At 34.3% G+C, this 21956-nt stretch overlaps 1 protein-coding gene across 2 annotated transcripts; it reads right to left on the minus strand.

Annotated features, from left to right (window-relative positions):
• Positions 1 to 230: 230 nt before the first annotated feature.
• Positions 231 to 4864, minus strand: LOC103964226 (auxin response factor 18). Of its 2 annotated transcripts, none has more exons than XM_009377136.3 (14): positions 4249 to 4864; positions 3875 to 3990; positions 3651 to 3746; positions 3498 to 3554; positions 3049 to 3201; positions 2856 to 2940; positions 2585 to 2675; positions 2321 to 2485; positions 2114 to 2227; positions 1953 to 2025; positions 1718 to 1865; positions 1013 to 1620; positions 732 to 919; positions 231 to 640 (listed from the first exon to the last, which is right to left on the minus strand). In XM_009377136.3, exons 1-14 carry the CDS (start codon positions 4292 to 4294, stop codon positions 496 to 498), a joined length of 2085 nt encoding a protein of 694 aa, XP_009375411.2. In that variant the 5' UTR covers positions 4295 to 4864; the 3' UTR covers positions 231 to 495. The 2 variants fall into 2 exon arrangements, with proteins under 2 accessions (XP_009375411.2, XP_048422146.1); XM_048566189.1 differs by having other exon boundaries at positions 1013 to 1623; positions 4249 to 4856.
• Positions 4865 to 21956: the final 17092 nt, after the last annotated feature.

Raw genomic sequence — 21956 nt, forward strand, 5'->3', positions numbered from 1 at the left:
TAGACCAAAAGTTGCTGCCTCCCCCACTTGCTCCACACATCACACCTTGCCATAGCCTTTTCTTTCTTTTTTTTCCTTTTTCCAACACCTTTTTTTACTCGTTACGTTAATGTTCAACTGCACTGTAAAATTAAAGCGCTTGACAATGCATGACTGGCTTAAAAACCATCTTCTTCAGTAGGTAAGTTTCTCCCAAAGGACTTTCCACACAATAAAACCAAAGGACTAAATTGAAAACCAAATGGCAAACATACATATATAAAACCAAATGGCAAACATACATATTATGTATTTTTACAGGCCGACTCATCCTAACCCAGACCAAGTATTGACAGATTTCCATTTTCTAGTCCTGATTAAGAGTAGTTGCTTTGCTAACCCAGCACCAAAACAAAACCCCTAAATCCCACCTAGCCCCCTTCTGTTTTCCTACAGCATGCTCTAAAAATATGAGTAAAACTACCACCACCACAAGAAGCAAAAAGGGAATTTGAACTAATCATGCTCTGATCTACGCTCAGAATCCATGCTTACCGTCCCTTCACAATCTAAAGATGAACTCTGAAGCTTTAATCTGTTCATCTTCTGTACCTCGTCGCTTGAATATATAAATATCTTCTTCACCAGCTTACAGAAGTCTCTGCATTTGGAAAAAGTTTAATGTAGTTAGAACCCAGTTCATTTTGCAATGAAATGAAATAGTGCAGTAGACCGAATCTTAGGTTACTAACGGCCATTGATCATCGCCCATAAGCATCATGTCATTTTCATCATCCGTGAAAACAACTGCCCATTTGTTCTGTGGACGAAGCTCTCCTTTGATCTCAAACATTTTCTCTAGCTCATCAATTAGATGATCGTAGCCTTTCAATGCAGTCAAGTCCACAGCACGACCAACAGCAACCCCTTGCATTTGCACCTTCTCAATAGACAAAACAAATGGCTCGTCAGGAACAACTTCTTTTAAATAGTGGTGTGATAAAAACGGAACCAGCAATAGTCCACATTTTACCTTAGTCCGAGTTCTTGTTAAAAGAGTTGATCCTTGCTTGCCCTGTGTTTCTTTTGGTGATGCCTCGAAGATTACTTGTTTCTGCTCTTTTGACAGCTTCGAAACATCCAGAATCTGATCGGACTCAAATGCATCAGCTGGAATAGGTCCTTTGGCACCAGACGGCATTGTTTTAAACACTGGCTCTATCTCTTGAGGACAAGTTGTTTTAGTGTTGTTTGTCAAATTGCAACCAAACAACCTAAAACCTAAAGTGCCAGATTTTTTCCCTTTTTCCACCTGGTCATGCATCGGGACATTATTTGGCTTTGAGGTAATTGGGGAGGCAAAGCTAGAGAGCACAGACCCCATAGTTACATTCTTGTTGCTTTCCCTTGAGTCTGGGAAAAGGCTCAAAGAAACATTCACGTTCGGGGAAGAAGGCCAGATGCCATCTGAGCATACCCTTGAACTAGAGTAACTGCTGCTATTGCTTTCTTTCTGCCTCATAGGCCAGACAATCTGACTACTAGAGCTTTGGACTTCCGGAACACCACCTAATTGGTTTAACTCTGCAGTCTGGGGTGAGCTATGATACCAAAAAGCTGAAGCAGCTGAATTGGTGGTAACTTCTACAGTCCAATTTATGCAAACAAGAGAAGACATTCAGAACTTAGATTTTTTTTTTTTAATAAGTAAATAATCCAGTGCGGTTATTTTTCATACCAGATGAAGCAATTTCTACAGGTCGAGACCTTTTACTCTTTACCACTGGTTGAGCAAGATTTAAAGGAGCAGAAGCTACAAAAAGTTCTATATCCCAAGGAGAAACCCTCTCTGGCCTTTGAACTGCAGCATGTTCATCCCACAGAACCTGCAAGAAATACAGTGAAAGATAAGTACATGAACAGGAGCAAATAAATCAGCATTTGATCTGTTACTTGTTAGCATCTATCTTAACCTTCAATGATCGCCATTTAGACTCCGACCACTGAGGAGATAAATCCCCAACCTCAACTATTGTGCCTGTGAACCTGAGCAATTAAAATATGTAGAAATTTACGATCTAGTTGAGTGTTAAGAAAACATTAATGACCAAAATCCATTATAGACGCGGAGAACCTTCTTTCAGGAGATTCTTCTCCCTCAAATCGCATCCTGAATCGCATCCCAAGTGAGAATTTATTGTTAATGGCCTCCAGATATTTGTTTAAGCAAACAATGAACTGGCTAGTCCTGAGAGAAAACGGGAAAAGGCTCCAGAATAAAAGGATTTCTAATTAATTGAAGAATCTTAAATTACAGACAAAATGAAACCATTGTCCAAACCTTGGCTTGGAATACACAACAAACAGTGTTTTGGTCATAAGAGCATGCGAAGCAGTTGCAAGCACTCCAAGATGCATGCTCGTGCTTGATATCACAGATGATGGCATCTGACTCTGTTGACGAGCTAGACGCCGAACCCCAACCCGTAATTCCCCGTTGTCACCCCTACAAACATGTCCTTGTTAACAAAAATCCATGCTACCATGAATATGCATTCATATTAATTGTGATCGAAGAATGATTACACCTCTCAAACGCAAATACCTCAAAAACACAAAGGCGTCACCAGCAACCAATCTTTTTGAAGTGACGAATGTACTCCATCCTGTGGTAAGTAAATGCCTCCGGGGTTGACCTAACATTAATTAGTGAGAAGTAAGCCCATCAATCATACACAAAAACAGGATAGTTTCTAGCATTCGACATGGCTAATAATATTAGTTCTTTCAATTAGTTTCTTTCAGCAGTCAAAGACAAAACCACATTCGCATTCATATTCCATCACAAACCAAGCTTTTGGTTGCAGAGAGGATACCTCTAAAGATGTGCTTAAATTTCCACTCATACCCATGAAGATCTTTGGCAATTAACTCCTGAGTTGGAGTTGCTTGGTTCATGTCCTAATGAAGTAAAAATACAAGTACACGTGAAAATATGAAAAGAAAACATTGACTGACCATTAGCATGGTAAAAAAACAACAAAAATGTATGTAAACGAGAGTAAATACCAATGGAGGTAAGCACTCGGTGGCATGCTTTCGAAGGACTGAGAACCCTCCATGGGTGCTTGTATCGGAAGCTGTCAAAATCTTGCAAAACCAGTGAACCGTTGGCTTTGGAGCTTCAGGTTTGCATGGATCAGGACTTGTAGGTTCACTTTGCTGTAATACCAGCCGAAAGAAGATGAGTACAAAGAAAGCGGAGAACCTTACACACTTTTCTCAGAGTTGGAACTTAAATTTTCTTATCTAAACACCTTCAGTTATTACGAAAATTGTGCAAAAGGTTGAGAAAAATGTGAAATCTCCCTTATTCGTTTTTCAGATAATATCCCAACTGATTTAAAAAGACTTTAACATTAGTGACTTTATATTCTTTTCTCCTACTTCTACGCAACCAAACAGAGGAAGATGAAACAAAACATTCAATAAGACAACAAAAAAAAAATGTTTCTCACATCTGCTTCTGGATGCAAAGTGATTTGAGCATAAACCTCATCTGTTTCTTGTTCTGCCTGTTAGCAAAAACAAACTTCAATTTCAATGAAAACCAACAAAAACCGCTCAAAACCGTGGATTTACATGAAAAACTAGATTCCGAAACGCAATACCAGTAATCGAATATTGACCACACTACAAAGGATCTTTGAGGGAAGATTAAAGAGAGGGATTTGCTGGCTCAGTTCCTGATTTGTTGATGCTTCCAGCTACAAAAAACCAGATAACATATAAAATAAAAAAACCCAGAAAATAAAACAAATTAAACAAAAAAGATAACAGATTTTGATCCATTGAGAAACAATTAAAACAAGAAGGATAGAAGAAAGGATTGTACTTGTTCCATATGACCTTGAGGAAAGTAGAAGACCTTATCTCCAGGCCTTGGTACATCCACCAGAGGCCCTGCACACAACTTCCATAGCTCTGTATACAGATCATCACCTCTCAAACCTATCAAACAAAATGTACACCCATAAAAATTAAGAAAAATAATAAATAAATAAATAAACAAATATATGGGTCTAAAAAAGAAAACCCAGAAATTAAAACAGGTTAAAGGTTAAGACTTTATAGCAAGTTAGAGCCTTCGGTGACTGCATTGTTGTGTTTGCTCAGAACCCAGAAACCAAAATTGCAAAATTTATAGCATTTTGCATATCGTTTCCAATTTACTCAGCTCTGCTAAACTTACGAAGCAAACAAACCCACCTGTTTCCGCACGAGAAATCGAGGATTCACACTCGAGGTGTGCCATTCAAGAGCTTAAACGAGGTCGTTCAGGGCAGCGGAGGAGCAGAGAGCAGAGGAGTTGCAGTACTGAAACAAATCAAGAAGAAGAAGAAGAAGGAAAGCTCAAAACAGCAGGGTCTTCAATGCTGAGGCCGTAATGGGTGAAATACCATGATAACGTACACCATTTACAGACAAGAGACCCAGAAGAAGGAGAGCACAGAGGCTAAACAGACAGGACGGTTATGGAAGCGGCCATTATTGCTAGTGGCTCTGCTGCTCTCCCTCCTTTTTCTTTTATCTTTTTTTACTTTTTCTCTGTAACGACTGAATTTTAATACTCCCTCTCTCTCTCTCTCTCTGAGGGTGTTTCAGTTACAAACCCGCCTTTTGCTTTGGCTTCTCAGCCCAGCGAAAACAGCTCTCTCTTCTCCTCTCTCTCTCTAGGACTCTCTCTCTTCCCTCTCTCTGTGAGTGTTTGTGGCTTTCTAATTCTGCTGGGCTTTGTTTAATCTGAATCGACGTTACCAAATCCCCAAAACCGCTGCTTCTTTTTACAAGTCATGTTGTTATTATACTAAATTGCAAAATGCTTAAACGCCTACATTTATTTATTTATTTTCAATTCTCTCATGTAATTGAGTGGAACTTGGGAGTGGGATCTATCTATCATATGCCCATTTGTTTATTTATTCAGTTTTCTTTACAAATGAGTGGGATTTTATTGTATTATAACAGCCCATTCCACTGCAAAAAAAAAAAAAATTAAATTAAATTACTTAGTTAAGTAATTAATTGTACTTGATAATATTCCATTTCTCATTATAGAAAGATTTTTCAATGTACCGGAAACATGGCTAACATAATTCAATTGGTTGAAAACTTAAAAAAAAAAAATCAAACATTTGTATTATGACACTTGCTGAACTAGGCTGTGTGTTCCAGCTGATTGAAAATTTTCTTCCATTATGAATTGAGTACTTGATTTTTCAAGTTGTGAAGTGATTTTTGCACTTTTTTTTTTCCTCTACATACATTACTTTTAATTATTAAAACACATAAATTTTGGAAAATCGAGTGACAAAAAATTAGAAGTAAATCGAGTTGCAAAAATTATTTCTTTTTTAGGTCACATATGATGACATGTTGTTAGTGTCTTTTGTATTGATGGTTCATGGTACGCGACCAATCATTGTAATGGAAGCTTTGGACCTTACAAATGTTTTTATACAACAAAAACTCAAATTGTATATTCAAAAAAGATTTCTTAAAAAAAAAAGATGGACCAATACCTATCATGAAAAAATGAAAAAAATTGAAACCCTAGACCAATAATTGGACCACCCCCACTATTTGTGTGAGATACCGGGACTGCAATGTTAATTATCATAGCCGCTGTGTGGGTTGGTGACCCAACGAAAAAGAAAAGGAATAAAAGTATTCTACCCATTTGAAGTAATGTACGCATTTATAAAGAAAACAATTTGATTCTCGTTAAAGATAAATTTAAATCATATTATTGTTAATTTATTGTGAAACTAAGTCCATCTCATTCCCTTTAGTGTAGATAATATCATTTGTTCAATAAAATAAATAAATAAATTAGAGTATCAAATAATATTAATGTGTTGCATCTTCTTCTTTGTATTACACAATGAAATAAGAATTTACCTAATCATGATTAAGGTGGAGAGTTTGGCAATGTAGCATGCCTCCTGGCCAAAAATTCAATCCACAATTTAATTAGTATATGTTATGGAAATATGGTATATTGTTAAATTTGGAATATGGTATGTTGTTTGTAAATTGGTTGCATACATTCAAGGAAAAAAATCACTATTTTAATATTTCAAATTGGCAATTGTTAGCATAACTTGTCAAATTGTTTTGAAAAAAAAAATCCTTAAATTTGTTCGCGAATTTCGTGTAGTACCAAATTTGGTAAATGACTTTTGTGAACAGTGGATTGCCCTAGTGAATAACGCATTTCTCTTCCATCAACTGCGTTCCAAGTTTAAAAACTCTCCTTTCAAATAGTTTAGAATAAATTCTTAATCGTTTTTTAAACAAATGAAAAATGAGCTTACTCTAAAATTTAAGTAACATCTCTATTATATTCTAATTATTTAATCAAGAAAACTGAAATAATATTTTTTTTTCTTTATATTACCCATTATATATGAGTGATGTTCATATTCTACATTAAATTTATATTATTGCATTTTTTGAATTCTTTAATATCAATTAATATTCTACATTAACTTCTTTTTTTCAGCCAAAACAATAGTGATTCATGATGGTGTTATCCACATTTTTTTTATCTCTTACACACCTCCCATTAATTGATTATTTTTAATTCATTCGATCCAACAACTAAAAATTAAAAAATATATGTATAGCACCACCTTAATTTATTATATAACCAAAACAACACAGTACTCAACAATCTTAATATTTTACACTAAATTAATAAAAATTTACACAAAAGGAAAAATTCGAACTTAAGTATCGAGAATAAAACTAATTTAGTTAATTGGACCAAACCTGTGCGACCTTTTCTTCGTTAAGTAAATGAGCTAGTGCTTTTACTGTGCTAGCTAGTTTAGTACGTGGTGCTACAGTAGGGCTCACGATAATTCGAACCTCGACCATCTGAAAACAACGGCGGGCCAATTAATGCCTCCGTCGTCATCATTGACCAAACGGAGTCTAACGCTACCCCGTTATACTTGGACGGCCTCCGTTACAGGTTTTGCTTCGTCGCCGTTTTTGTCGCTGTCTGCGTCGTGTCAGGCAATCATATTGGCTCGTGTAAATCCGGCAAAGAATTTCCTTTTGATGTTTTTGTGTGTTTTTATTGATATTTTCTCGTTAGTTTTTGACCTCGTACAGCGGTTCTTATTACGCAACTTGCCACCGCTTCCATTTATTTGGTTAGTGTTTGGAACTTTGGATTCCGCGCGCCGTTGGCAACTGTAGGCCACGCTTCGCAACCATAACACTATTTCCAAGTAGCGAGTATAGCAATTAACTCATTAGCAATTAATTGGAGCAAGGTAAAATGATTAAATGTACATAGATGCTTTTTTTTTTCTTTTTTTTTAACACCATATAATGTTAAAAAAAAATTAAAAAAATACTCTCTTCCCACCTGCTTATATTCTGAAAATATTCCTAATAATTTTAAGTGGATAAGAAATAACAATCAGACATCACATATAACAGAAGCATCTTCTTTTCTCTTTCTTGCTAGGAAATTTACCTTCCTTTCTTTTTCTTCTTCTTTCTTTGTTCCTCTCTATCTCTTTCTTTCTCCCCTTTACAAAAGGTTAAATTTGTTATTAAAATTTTCACTCAAAAGTGGATGACTACGAGGGCAAATCAGTACTCAAGTAAATATTGCTAATAGATTATTTGTTTTAATTACAATTACAAATCTCATTTATTATACCAAAATAAAAGTTTATAGCTACATATATAATATTAGAGAAATGCTAAGGAGACTCCTAAAATGAGATTCTACATAAACTCTCTACATCTCATAGTTTAACGTTAATTTTCGTGCCAACATTATAAAACATATGCCAAAAACATGAGGTGACAAAGAGTTCATGAAAAGTCTCACTTTTAATAAAGCCTCATTAGCATTTCTCATAATATTATGACTGAGAGTTTCATAATTAAATGGAGAACTTGCTCTCGTAAATTAATGATAACAATTGATAATGTATTAAGTAATTCAATTCATCGTAGAAAATTAAGTGAGTCTAAATACACATCAAAACATGATCAGTGGCTAGCTAAGCAACTTACTCTTTCCTCTCGCTCAGAGCAATTAAAAAGAACCAAACCTTCGACAGAATGCCCCCTTATTTACTTACGAACACAACCAAAGAAAACCCTTGAAGTGAACCAAAGTTTTAAATAAAATAGCAAGCAGAAGGTGCGCGTGAACGCACTTGTTACGAAGAGAGCGTTGGCCGATGCGGCTTGGCTTATGACAAACATCCTAGGGTTTATCAATAATCTATGTGACCACTCGGATCTGTTTGGTGGTCCTGCTCTCACCGTACACGTCCTCTTGCCAAACTCTTTAAGCTTAGCCACGTGGTCTGGTCGTTTCCGTGCCCACGTGTCGTGTGCCAACTAGCTTTTCCTTGAGTACAATTTTTATCATTACTATAAATATGATGTATGTTCACTCTTCTATTTATCATCATTAAATGAGTTTAAATTTCGAGATTTGCATAGCAGATAAACATAAATCTTAAAATTTAAATTTATCTAATAATGATAAATAAAATGATAAATATACATCATTATAAATGATTGTGATAAAAAATGCTTCCGTTTTTCCTCTCCGATGCAGGACGTTCTGCGTACAAGTCATTGGACAAATAAAAACAACCCAACAAATAATTTAGAGGAAAATATGAACTTTTTTCAAATAAAGAGGGAAAAATATTTAAAAAATGGACAACCGTCCTGTTGAATACTCTGAGGGGCGTTTGTTGCGCCAGACTATCTCGGACTGGATTAGCTTCAAGGACTAAGCTAGACTGGCTTAGACTAGACTAAACTGGACTAACTTAGTAAAGCGTTTGGTGCAGTATTGGACTAAGAAGCTGGATAATAACAAATTCTAATATTATATTATTTAATATATAAATTATTAATATTTTATTATGATCTTATCTTTTTCTCCATCTTTTCCTACCATTTCCGTCCCACTCTTTTTCTTTTCTCTCATCGTCCCACCCTCTCCCTCTTTTTTTCCTATTAGACCCCTCAATTCAAGTCTCTTTCTCATTCCTGGTCAAACTCCTTATTGATTCCAGTCTCTATTTCTCTATCCTCCCTCCCTCTCTAGCTATGCGTTGTTCGAACGGAACCTCACGGCTTCAATTTTCCCGACGAGTTGCAAATTTCCCACTATGTTTTCCGGCCAACCCTCGTTAAATTGGATGAAGTTAGCACCGCTAAAAAATTCATCACCATCCCTGGACCGAGATCTTAGCTTTGAATGCTCGAATCTGTCATGGATTTGAAGAAGTCCAAACAGGCTGAGACTTCCAGGCCATTTTCCGGCCACATTCGATCACATTTTAGCCTTGATTCAGGTAAAATCGTAATCTTATCACTCCCAGCTTCAATTTGGTATATTTTATATGAAAGTTGGTTATGAAATGGATCTGAAAGAGAGTCGGAAAGTCAATGATTGATCTAGGTGACCGGAGATGATGAGGAATCTGTCGGGAGTGGTCGTTGAGCATGGCGAGTATGAGAAAGAGAGGATAGTCTTAGCTAGTCCCATGGTTATTGGGGGGTCTCGCTAAGACCTCTTAGTAAAGGGTTTTGTCCAGGCTAGTCCTCTTTAGTCTCATTAATGTTAGTCCCAGCATGGAACAAACACAGTATTGGACTAATAGCTAGTCCAGTCCAGTCCAGTCCAACTTAGTGAGGGCAAACAAACGCCCCCTGAGTCCTTTCAGCGTCGTTACATGTTTGATTAATAAATCTAGATTTAAAGATTAAAATTAAAATAAAATAAAATCTAATTATGCACTTGAAGTAAATAGGAAAATTTGTTGAAATCATTAATTTACAAATTTATTGTCGATGCTTGACATATATGTTTGCCATTTTGATCAAGGGTAATTTTATTTGGACCTATATAATTTTTTTCTACATCCAACCTAAATTTTAAATGTTGTCATCCAGAAAAGATATATGAGCTCAAGCATAATCAATTAAAACGGATTAGGGACGAAACAAATACGTGAGAGATACTAATTGTGGTAGTTTAGATAATAAGTTTGAGTTTAAAGAGATATTGATAGTTTAATTAAAAATAATATGAGTGTAGAGAGTAATTTGGGTGTATAAGAGGTTGTACCGGTTTAAATAAAATTTCTCTTTGATTAAGTCAGTAAGTTTAATCAAATGCTTATTTCAGTGAGTTTCTCAAATAGATGTAAGAGGGTTTTTATTCCAAGGGATTCTTATTTTTTGGTAAAAAAATTAGGACTAGTTGTGAGCCCTATTATATATCGAACTTTAATGATTTGAACCGTATATTTTTACGTCGTCATTCATAAATCATCCTTGCAAAAAAATCAATTTAATCCAAACTCATTTACTCATTTGATTTTCATGATGAAATTTCAATATTTCTTAGAACATAGGATTCGTCAAACTTTTTTAACTCGATTAGATGTCTCAAACATTTCCAATTTGGTTAATATTTTGTAAAGATAATCTATGAAGTGCATCTAGAAAAATAAATGATCCGAATCGTTAAAATTCGATATAAAGTTGACCCCAAAACTAATTCTCATTTTTACTAAAAAATGGGTATCCCTCTAGATAAAGGATCTATACGTACAATGTAATTATATAGAACTAATGTGCCTATCATTACTCTTTGCCTATTATGTTGTTCCAAATCGCGGGGCATAATTTTTCTTCAATCGAACATTTCATTACCTTATTATTTTCGTTGCAAATCAAATATACACAGAATAATCAAATGAAGTTGATACTGATAAACCAGTGGACCACATGCACTAAACTAAACTATTAATTTTGACCTCTTTTTTTCAACCTTCCTCTAATTTGTATATTCTTTTGGCACCTTCAACAAAGATGAGAGCATCGATTAAGATAATAAAAACAAAGTAACACAAATTAACATGATACCCAAGAAAATAATAGTTTATTTCTTATAGGAGCAAAGATCAATTCAGAGATCATTAAAATGAAATACAAATGGCAAAAGAAGCCTGAGGACCATATAAAGTTATATACCATTGAGCTTTTTCACAAGCTTTTTTTAGCTGACCCGCAGGAACATTTTTATCTCATCGAATATTACTCATAATCTTGCTTTTTTTGTTTTCCTTCAAATAAAAAAAGGTGGCGTTATTTACTTATTTTTTTTACTTTCCACACACACTTCTTAATTTTCAGCTATCAATCAAATAAATTAAAGAAAATCAAAGTACATACACAAATTAGTAGGGGATGTATGAGAGATCAAAATTAGTATAAATATTATAATCATGCTTTGTTGCTGAAAGAAGAGCATCAGGTACTGCTGGAAAAATAATCATAAATTGACATTGTGTCTAAATAGTTGAAATTGAAAACTATGATTGGACATTTGTTCATTTGTGATTGGATTTCAACAGCACTTGATATTCTTTTTTTCAGCAACGAAGCGTGGTTCTATATATTACGAAAAGACAGTATATATTATTCGAATCTTCATAATGTGTGATCTCAAACATTAGCAGGTGCCCTCACATTGATCATCTAACAGCATATGTATTAGTAGTTCCGTACGAAGACTCATCAACTCAATAAAAGTAAATGAAAATTTAAAGAAAACAAGCTAGAACCTCTACGACAAGCGTGGTTCTTATGTCATGGGAACTAGATTCAGATACTTATAAGATCTGATAGGCTAGTTTTACGTGTTTACAGTTGAATGTTTGTGTGTTGTTTTGCCCTTGAAATATTCTTTGACGGGACATGGGGGAGTGGAGGGGAGAGGAGCTGCGGAGGGAATCGCTATTAGCTGCTTAATCATTATTTATTTAATGTAATTTTGAAGGTTAATGAGAACCGTTGCTTCCAAAGCAACCACTAACTATTTACAAATTATTATTCTATAGCATAATGTGCCGTGGTGGAGTAGGATCCAATTTATGGTCTCTACGCTATAGTTTTATTATATATAGCACCAAATGATTCTTATATATTATGCTAATTATTGGCTCGTTTGGAAAGTACTTTTAAAATTATTGAAAGTGTTTTTGGGTTTCAAAAACACTTTAAGTACTTTTTACAAAAAAACACCAGTTGTGCGCTTCTTGCTCCTACATTCTAAGTGTTTTTTCAGAATTCACTTGCATTTTTGCTAAAGATTGGTTCCAAAAACACTCTCATAAAAAACAATTTTAATAATTTTAAAAGTATTTCTAGACGAGCTTTATATGTTTCACTATTTTTTTATTAGGGTGGGCCTTTCAGGTTTAGTACATTATTCATTTCCTCACATGCCTAGATAAAAGTATAGTTTTTTTTTTTCTCTCCATCTCTTCTAATTTTAAAAGCCCGAAACGAAGAAAAATTATACCATAATGTGATGAGGTCAAGAGACTCCAACAATATCATCAACCATACAAAACATAACCCTTAAAATCGAATGAAAAAAAAAAAACATAGTTGTTGCCATTCTTCTAGTTTAATTGAGAGGCATTTAAATTTGATCAAAGATAAATGTTTTATTTCTTGGTTTTTATATGATTAAAGTGGCAAATTGTTTAGTTTACCTTATTGTTTAGAGAACAATTAGATGATAAGGAGGGTATGTCTTAAGAACCAACTTTAAATTAAAGCAACAGAAGAGGATTTGATTCTTGCTTTGCATCTTTTTAAACATTAAGCAAGCATTTTGACTCATAATTTTCCTTCCTCCATCCCACTAATCCAAACAACAACAAAAAATTAAGGGAAAGTTTTAACTGTTCAAGCAGAACAGAGCCCAATAGGTAACAACTATTAATTAATTTTTTTATCCTAATTATTGGAGACTAGGAGACTTTATACTTTGCAATATGAATTTTCTTATAAAAAATTATAGTTAGGGTTAAAATAATGAAAATGACTCTTCCCACCTCTTAAGGGTTAAGATCTCCTCCATTACTTATAACTACTCCAATAAAAATAGGTTTTTTAAGTAAAATGGAACTGGTTCCTGAGTTTGCCCACTATCAATCATTTTGGTCATTCCATGGAAAATCTTTGTTAAATAAAGACTAAAATGACAAAAATACCCTTAATTTAATAAGCAATTGGCCAAAATGATTGGACAAAAAGTGAGGGCATTTTTGTCATTTTATCCTTATTTAACCTAGATTTTTTCCTAAATGACCACAATAATTGATGATAGAGAATTTTAAGGACCAATTATATCGATTTAAAATCTCATGAACCAAAATGAGGAATTACACCATCTCATAAATAATTTTGGCTAAAAAGCCATAAAAATATAATATGTAAAGTGGGATTAACCCTAATCGAATAATATCCATCTGATTCCGATATGAAGATTCCATTTGGATTGGAGATTGGATCCCTTAAATTTTACAAACACAATTATAACATGGACGATCCATTGGTGACTAATTCAAATAAAGATGGCTTCTTTTGTCGTTTTAACCTGACCTAAGCATCTCCTTTGCTTTCATTTGACACAAGTTTTTTGTACAAAGAGTTGGTATCTTGGCAGAATCTTCTGAATTGTTCCCATTGCTTTATGTTAAAATTAAATAAATAATTAGTCTCTTCCTTTTGGGAGATCATGCTAAAAGTTATATGGCATGCTAAACTAGAGCCCTTTAGGTTAAGGGATGTGCCCTTGTAGCGAGGCATAAAATATTGAGAAGAAAAAATGATTGGTGGGACTGTGGGACAATTGATTTTGAATGCAAACCCCATGTGGAGACCATTTCAGTTCATGTTTCTTGGCTGCCCTAAACCCTCACACTCTTGGGGCATGGGTACCTTAGTCCTTTGCCCTTTTTTTCCCACCTAGGTTTTCGTATTATTTGATGTAGGTGTACCCTACATGAAATGATTAACTTAAAAGTAAATTTTAGCAATCACCGTTTAACTTTAATTTAATTGGAGCAATGGTCTCGTAACTAAAAATTCATTACCATTGGCCTCTCAACTCATCAAAACGTGCAGCTATGATCCCTCAACTAAAAATCAGTTACCATTGGTCAAATTTAATCCAACTAGAGAAACAATCCCTCAACTTTAACCCAATTGTAGCAATGGTCCTTCCAACATAACTTGTTTTGACAAAATTCTGACGAAGTTGATGAAAAGGATCATAGCTACACGTTTTGATGAGTTAAGAGACCCTAATTGTAACAATGATCATACCAACATAACTCATTTTGACAAAATTTTTACGAAGTTGATAAAAATGACCATAGCTACATATTTTGATGAGTTGAGGGACCAATGGTAATGGATTTTTAGTTGATGGACCATTGCTCCAATTTGATTAAAGTTGAGGGACCATTGGTACAATTTACTCTTAACTTAATTCATCAAATTGCCAAAGATAACCAACCCGGATTGGTTCCATAGTTAAAAATGAATTTCATAGTCATATTTCACACGACATGTCATGTGTTCGATTTGTGGCGCTCGTAATCGCACGATGGTGGCCAGGAAGAAGCTGAAATGCCTCCGTAAGTCATCTCGGTCCCCGTAATAATGGACTATCGTAACTAAGTCACCAGCTAGTTCTTTTTTTTCTTAAAAAAAAAAAAAAAAAAAAGAAAAAAAAAAAAAGAAAAATCAAAGTGCCAAAGATGAAATTATAACCAGAGTAGCATATGAGGTTACGATCCATGCTACATGTGAAAATAATCACAGGTAACTAAATTACGGTGGACGGTGGAGTTAATTGTTTATGAATAAGGATGTGTAATCCACACTGCTCATTTTACTTCTCACACACCTCTTGATAATTTATGTCCGTTGATCTTCTTCAATTTATCCGATCCAACGGTTGAAAATTAAAAGCTGTGTGAGAAGTAATATGGGATGTGTGGATATCACACCCTTATGAATATATCTTTGTAATGCCTTTTGTCCAATAAATAAAATATAAATAAAAACGAATATGTGACACAATTTTTTTACATAATTTTTGGTATATATTTTTTCATGGCCCACTTCGTAACGTATTTCAACAATTCAAATCGTCTATCTTCTAGTTCTTATTTCAAAGATTATGTCTACTAAAAATAAACCAAATTTGAAATCATATACCGTTGGATTAAGAGTTTAGGATTTCTTTATAGAACCATATTCATCAATTTTCTTCATTACAAATGAATGTCTTAATGATTTTGGATTTGTCTAATTTTTTGTAAGGACGATCTATGAATAATATCCTAAAACATAAACAATTCGGATCGTCAAAATATATTAATGACTCGAACTCATAAAACATTTATCACAAATTGTGAAAAAACAATTGTGTTACAAATCCGGCTCAACTATAAGTTAAGTCTCCTTAGAAATTATACACATACATGAGTGTTTCATGTCCTTGAAGATTGTAATACTTCTTCGTTGTGGATCATCTTTCTTTAACAAAAAAGAAAAGGGATAAGTTGGGTTCAAAGGTTGTTGCTTGTCTTGTATATTCTTTGTTACTTAAATTTATAAGCATTGAATAAATAACAATAAAACCTAGATAACATATCTAAAAGAAACATGTCCTTTTAATTTTATTTTTTTTAAAGAACGACATATTTTTCTTTATGAAATGGGCAAATACAAGATTCAATTTCACACGAAATGAAGAACATGATCACAATAAGAGGGTACTTGCGAACGAAAATATGAAATTACAAATAATATCTTAGATGTTTAAAATAATTGTAAGAAACAAAGGATTCATAACAACCAATGTATCAAGTGTTACAAGATAGTGCGAGAGATAAAAAACGCCATGCTTTTATCTAGATTATGCAAGGAAGGACATCGCAGCTCCATATTGCCTTATGATCATAAAACACCATTTAATAGTAGATTCAACAAACTTAACCAGCTCACCTCTGATACTTTGGTGAACCTCCATACCGATAACACAACAACCCAACTCACTTTATAGCGCAACTAAAACTACTATGCTCTCTTACTACGAGACTAGACAACTTATACTGAGTTTCTTGTGTTATTACAAACACAACACTTATATAATGCAATAAAGACAAAAAATAACATAATATATACATATATATAGGAAAACTAATGAAAATGATTTGAAAATTTTGAATTTTAATCATAAAAACAAAATAAAAGGTAAAATAAATAGTACCAGAATTGATTTTTTTAATGTAAAAATATGATTTTTCATTAAAGTATATAATACCGTGGATTTTCTTCATATCTGATCGAAGCAGATCGGATCTTCCATATTCACAAATTATATGAATAAGATATTATTTTCTTCATATCTGATCATGTCAGTGGCCGTACAAATTATGTTTCACTTTTGACCAATTTTGAAACTCTGTGAGCCGTTGGATCAGTTTCTTAGGCCAAGATCTATGAGATCCATTGGACCTCGTAGTACGCTTTCTCTGCCCATTCTACCTTTTTATATGGAACACAGATCCTCTCCGGATCTGTGCAATGAGAGTCAGGATCAATGAATTCGGATCATTGAAATTTAATTTAACAGTTACAAATAAGGAATCATTCTAAAAATTATAATAATTATAACTGTTGGATTAAATTTTAGTGGTCTGAATCCATTAATCCGTGGCTCTGGTTGCACAGATCTAGAGATGATCTGTATTCTTTTATACGTACCTTATGGTAAGAAAAGCTCGTTTCATTTTGTCGAAAGGTGGGCCTTTGCAAAAGGGAAGTGTTATCTACCCATTTTTTTTATTTCTTACATATTTTTGTTAAATTTTGTTTATTGATATTTTTCAATTTAATCGATCAAACACTCAGATTTTGAAAGGAGTTTGTGAAAAGTAAAAATGAGCACGTGGATAACACCACTCTTGTAGAAATTACCGTTATATACAATGAGTTATCTAAACAAATTTAAATTTAATGTTGGGTAAATTACATTTTACTCTCTCAGGTTTGAAGTCGATTGCAACCTCATACAATATCTTTAAAACATTTCAATTTCGTACATTTAATTATCATTTTATTTCAATTTCATACATCTGTTAGAAAATCCATTAAGTGATGACGTGGCAAATATGGGATCCACATTTGTGCTAACGTGGTTGGCAAATGCCATGTGGCAAAAAAATTAATTTTTTATGCATTTAAAAGATACTAATTTATCCTATTAAAAAAAAGATAAATTACACACAACTACCTCAACTATTGAGTTATGAACAATTTCATACCTTGTCTTTAAAAAGTTTCAATGTCATACCTTATATTCAAATTTGTTGCAATGTCATACCTCCCGTCAGTTGTCTGTTAATTCCTCTGTTAAAATTCTGACATGGCTTGAGGCGGGACCTATTTTCTATTAAAAAAATTAATTAAATATTAAAAAATTATATTTATAATAAAAAGTTAAAAAAAAAACCAAAAATCCCAAACCCAGATCCCCTTTCCCCCGAAACCCCCCATTCACTTCCCCCCTAAACCATCTTCCCCGACGGTCCCCCTCCCCCACCTCCGCCGTAACCCCCACCCCTTTTCTTCGTCCCGAGCCTCCCAACCACCTCTCTCTTCTCCACTCTCTTCACCTTCCCTCCCATTGAAAACTTAGAAAAAAAAATCAACCAGTTGTGGTGGTCCGACTTCAATGGGAAGGATGAGGTGGGCCGACTTTGACGGGAAGGAAGGGTTTGGTGGGGTGCGACAATATGGACAATATGGGTTTAGATTTGCTTTTGTTTGTTTGTTTTTTTTTTTTTTTGAATGGGAGGGGAGGTGAAGAAAGTGGAGGAGAGGGAGCCGGTTGGGAGGCGAAGGAGGGAGAAGAGGGGTGGGGGTGGGGTTCTGGGCTTGGAATGAAGATTTTGGGGAGCCGCCGGGGGGGGGGGGGGAGATTTAGATTTTTGGATTTTTTTTTTTAAATAATTAAAATTTTAATAGAAAATGGGGGGATTTAGATTTTTGGATTATTTTTTAAATAATTAAATTTTTAATAGAAAATGGGTCCCTTCTCAAGCCACGTCAGCATTTTAACGAAGGAATTAACAGACAACTGACGAGATGTATGAAATTGCAACAAATTCGAAGATAAGGTATGAGTTTGAAACTTTTTAAAGATGAGATATGAAACTATTAATGAACCAATAATTAAGGTAGTTCTGTGTAATTTATCCAAAAAAAAAAATCTTAAATCCCATCTTCCTCGACCCATTTCTCCCTCTCCTTCCCTCCCTTCTCTCTCCCCAGAAACCTACTCCTCCCTCTTTCACCTCCCTGATCCACCTTCTCCCTCTCATTCACTCTCCACCTCCACCTTCTCCTTAAAACCCAGCTCGTTGAACGACTCGGCCCATGGACACTCCACCGAGGCTCGAACCCTAACCATATCCGGAGATATGTGGATTACGACACCGTGACTCTAAAGATAAACATAGTCACCAGTCCCACCAAGCGCATTGTTCGACGCATGAGCTTTGCCATGCTTTGGCACTTTGCTGAGACAAGTCAGGCCTAGGGCCAGATCTCTGACTAAGACCTCGGCATTAGTCCGTTTTTCGGAGTCGGAAGAAGCATAACGCTCAAAATCGGAAAGAGATTTGAGAGCTTGGCAGAGGTTCTACGGCGATGGAAATTCTTCATCCTTCCCGTCGCCGAGAATGTGAAGAACGAAGGTGAGAAATGAGAGATTGTTGCATGCCATGACGACCCACTCCACTCGAAAACTGTTGAAGTGGTGGATGCGTTTCGGAGAACTCGAGGAACTAGCTGGACGGTGGTGATGCAGTGGTGGATGACGGCGGCAGCAGGCTTCGGCTGGGCCTTCTAGGCTCAGGAGTGGTGGCGGGAGGTAAGGTAGAGGGAGAGGAAGAGGAAGGTGATTGTCCAAATCCCCTTTTCACTTTTTTTTTGTTTTTAATTATAATATAAAATGATTAAATAATTCTTTTTTATTATACTACATTTACCACATCATCACTTAACAATTAACTTAACGAATTTTTTAACGGATGTATGAAATTGAAAAGAAAATATAATTAAATGTATGAAATTGAAATGTTTTAAAGATATTGTATGAGGTTGTAATTGACCCCATACTTGAGGGGGTAAAATTGCAAGTAGAAGATAAATTAGTCATGAAGGAAACTTATTTCTTTTCATTGACGTTATCTAAACCAATTCAATATTGGGCATTGAACGATGCCTATATGTATACATGCTACGCAATCAAGTTCGTCAATGGTTAAAGATGTCCTAAGTTCCATTCATTTACTCAACAATAAATATCAAATAAAAATCATATGACCTCCAATAAAATTAATTTAACAACTTCGTCCACGACTAATAGAAATCTAGTCTACTAAATACGTTATATGTATCATTTTCATTTTAGTAGCGACGAAGTTGAGTTTCCACAATAAAACCAATGACCAATGGGCTATATGGGGAGTAACTCAATCTCTTATAAGCCCTTGGAAGGTTCTTCCTTTCGCCAATGTGAGACTCTTTTACTTTCACATTCTCACACGCCCTCTCACGTATGGTGAAATTTCAAGCCAAACATGTGGACAACACGAATTGGGTGACATGGAGCACGTATAGTCGTTGGACTTCACACGTGGGCCAACCTACTCTGATATCATAACGAAAGTTGAGGTTCCAAACCAATTGGCTATATAGGGACTAGCCAAATCTCTTATAAACCATTGTAAAGTTTATCCTTTCACCAATGTAAGATTCTTTTACCTTCACATTCTCACAAATAGTACTTTTATTTGTGAGGTTGATGTACATTTTTGTTTTGTTTCCTAATAGCTTAAATGTTTAGAGTCTATTGATTCTCTAACACAATCTTTAACTTGATACGCATTGTTGTGTTGGTCTCCAACAGTTAAGTTTTGATTTTGGTCTAATTATAATCTAACAATTTTAGTTAAAGATAAATAAACAATAATTAGCTACTATCATCATATTTTGAGATACTGGGATATTTCTTTCTTATGAGGTCCAATGTGTGTTGTTTCCACCATCAACAAAAATGCCTTGGAACATCACACTCACACAACCTTTTCATTGAAACAAGAGGAGGATAAGCCATCACACATAGATGGCAAAAGATTGGTCAAATTAGTTCCAGTCACCACTAAAGTAGATTAACAAAAAAAAATAAAAAATAAAAATAAAAATAAACTAAAATGGAGTGGCTTCTTCTTATAGGACAATGATCAATTGCCTTTGGACCACAATTAAATGATGATGGTAAGTTATTTGCATTTTATGGGGGACCACTAGCCATATTCTTTGCCAACCGGATGATTTTTTTGTGCGAGGATGATGGAGATTTGTAAATCATGTCCGTTCATTGTATATTGTGCAGTCAATTTTTGTCAGGTACTGTTTTTATTTAATTTTAAATAAAAATATTTAAAATAATTTCTAATCGTAAAATGTACGATAAACCGATATGATTTATGAATCTATGAGATTCTTACAAAGAGAATCATGAGAGAATCCTCTTCCTATTCTTTGGACCATATGGTGGAGTTCACCCAATGACATGGCATTCATAATTCTCTGGGGGTCCAATATTTATTTTGGAGAAGGCTTGCTGGTAAGAAACATCAGACAATTAATGAATGGGTAAATTGCCAGATCTCTTCTACTAAGGTTATCGGATCAAGTGATTCGGGCTTTTGAAATTTCATTTAACGGTCCACTTGTTTTGATTCTTTAAAAGCTATAATAATTTTTGACCGTTGGATGAAATTTTAAAGATCCAAATCATTTGATCTAGTGGCATTGATGGAAGATATTAGGAGAGAATCTCTTTCCGGTAAATTGTAGCTAAAATATAAGTTTTTGTATAATATAATTTACCCTTGACAAAGTTTGAAATAAACAAAAGATTAGAAGAAGAAAAAGTGTGTTTAGTGGATGTCAGTTAGGCAGCCCAGCAGAATTCATAGCATTGGTGATGACTGATTTAATATTACGTGCACTTTTTGTTAGACAATGCTTAGGGTTAACATCATTGTATACTAGAATATGGGTACACGTAAAGTGTGTGAGAAAATTTTTTATTTTTGTTTTTGAAATAGAAGGAGAGAGGAAGAGAGTGATGGAGAATGTGGGGTGGGAAGTTTTTATTTTTTAATTTTTTTTAATTAGAGGTATGTTAGGATTACATGTAAGTGAGGTTTTGACAAAAAAAAAAAAAAAGCAGAATTTGGTTGAGTGAAATTTTATTTCTACCATATATTTCTTATTCATGTTCTGTGTTAATTAGAGTGTTAAACTGGTAATTTCATAATGTTTTGATTGACAATAAGTGTTTTATTAATTAGTATAGATTACTACGTAAATGATTATTGGGATGTACTTAGTTGATTTCTTTCTTTGGGGATGAACACTTTCTCCTACTTGCAAATAACGTGTCATCTTCGAAATTATTTTATAACTAGAACCATTCAATCTCTTAATCTTTATTTGAAGATCATTCCTACAAAAAAATTATTCGAATTTCAGATTGTTTAGTAATCCAAATGTATCAAATAAATCAACAGTTCATCATAAATATGTTACTTGGTACCTATACCGTTGGTTTGTTATGATACATTTAAATGGAATTGGATCCACTACGGACCTTAATGTCTGGAGCCTAGGGATTAGATCATCTAGACCGCTAATTGGTGTGTAAAAGAAATAAGAGTCATTGGTTTTGTGTTAATGGGGACTATTGGATTGAATTTGTATGGTTTAGATGAATTGATCCCTAGGCTCCGGATACTAAGATTTGGAACGGATCCAATTCCCATTTAAATGATTAAACAATTGCCGATTTAAATGATTTTTTATAAGGACAATTTTCATATGAAGATAAAGACACATTATTTACAAATAAAAAGAAGGGGCGTTTTGATATAGGCACCTCGTTTTTTAATTTTTTTGACTAAACA

This window comes from the organism of the source record quoted next, unplaced genomic scaffold (genome assembly GCF_019419815.1).
Source record: "Pyrus x bretschneideri cultivar Hongxiangsu unplaced genomic scaffold, Pyrus_bretschneideri_v1 Contig40, whole genome shotgun sequence".
In the NCBI taxonomy this organism is placed as follows: domain Eukaryota; kingdom Viridiplantae; phylum Streptophyta; class Magnoliopsida; order Rosales; family Rosaceae; genus Pyrus; species Pyrus x bretschneideri.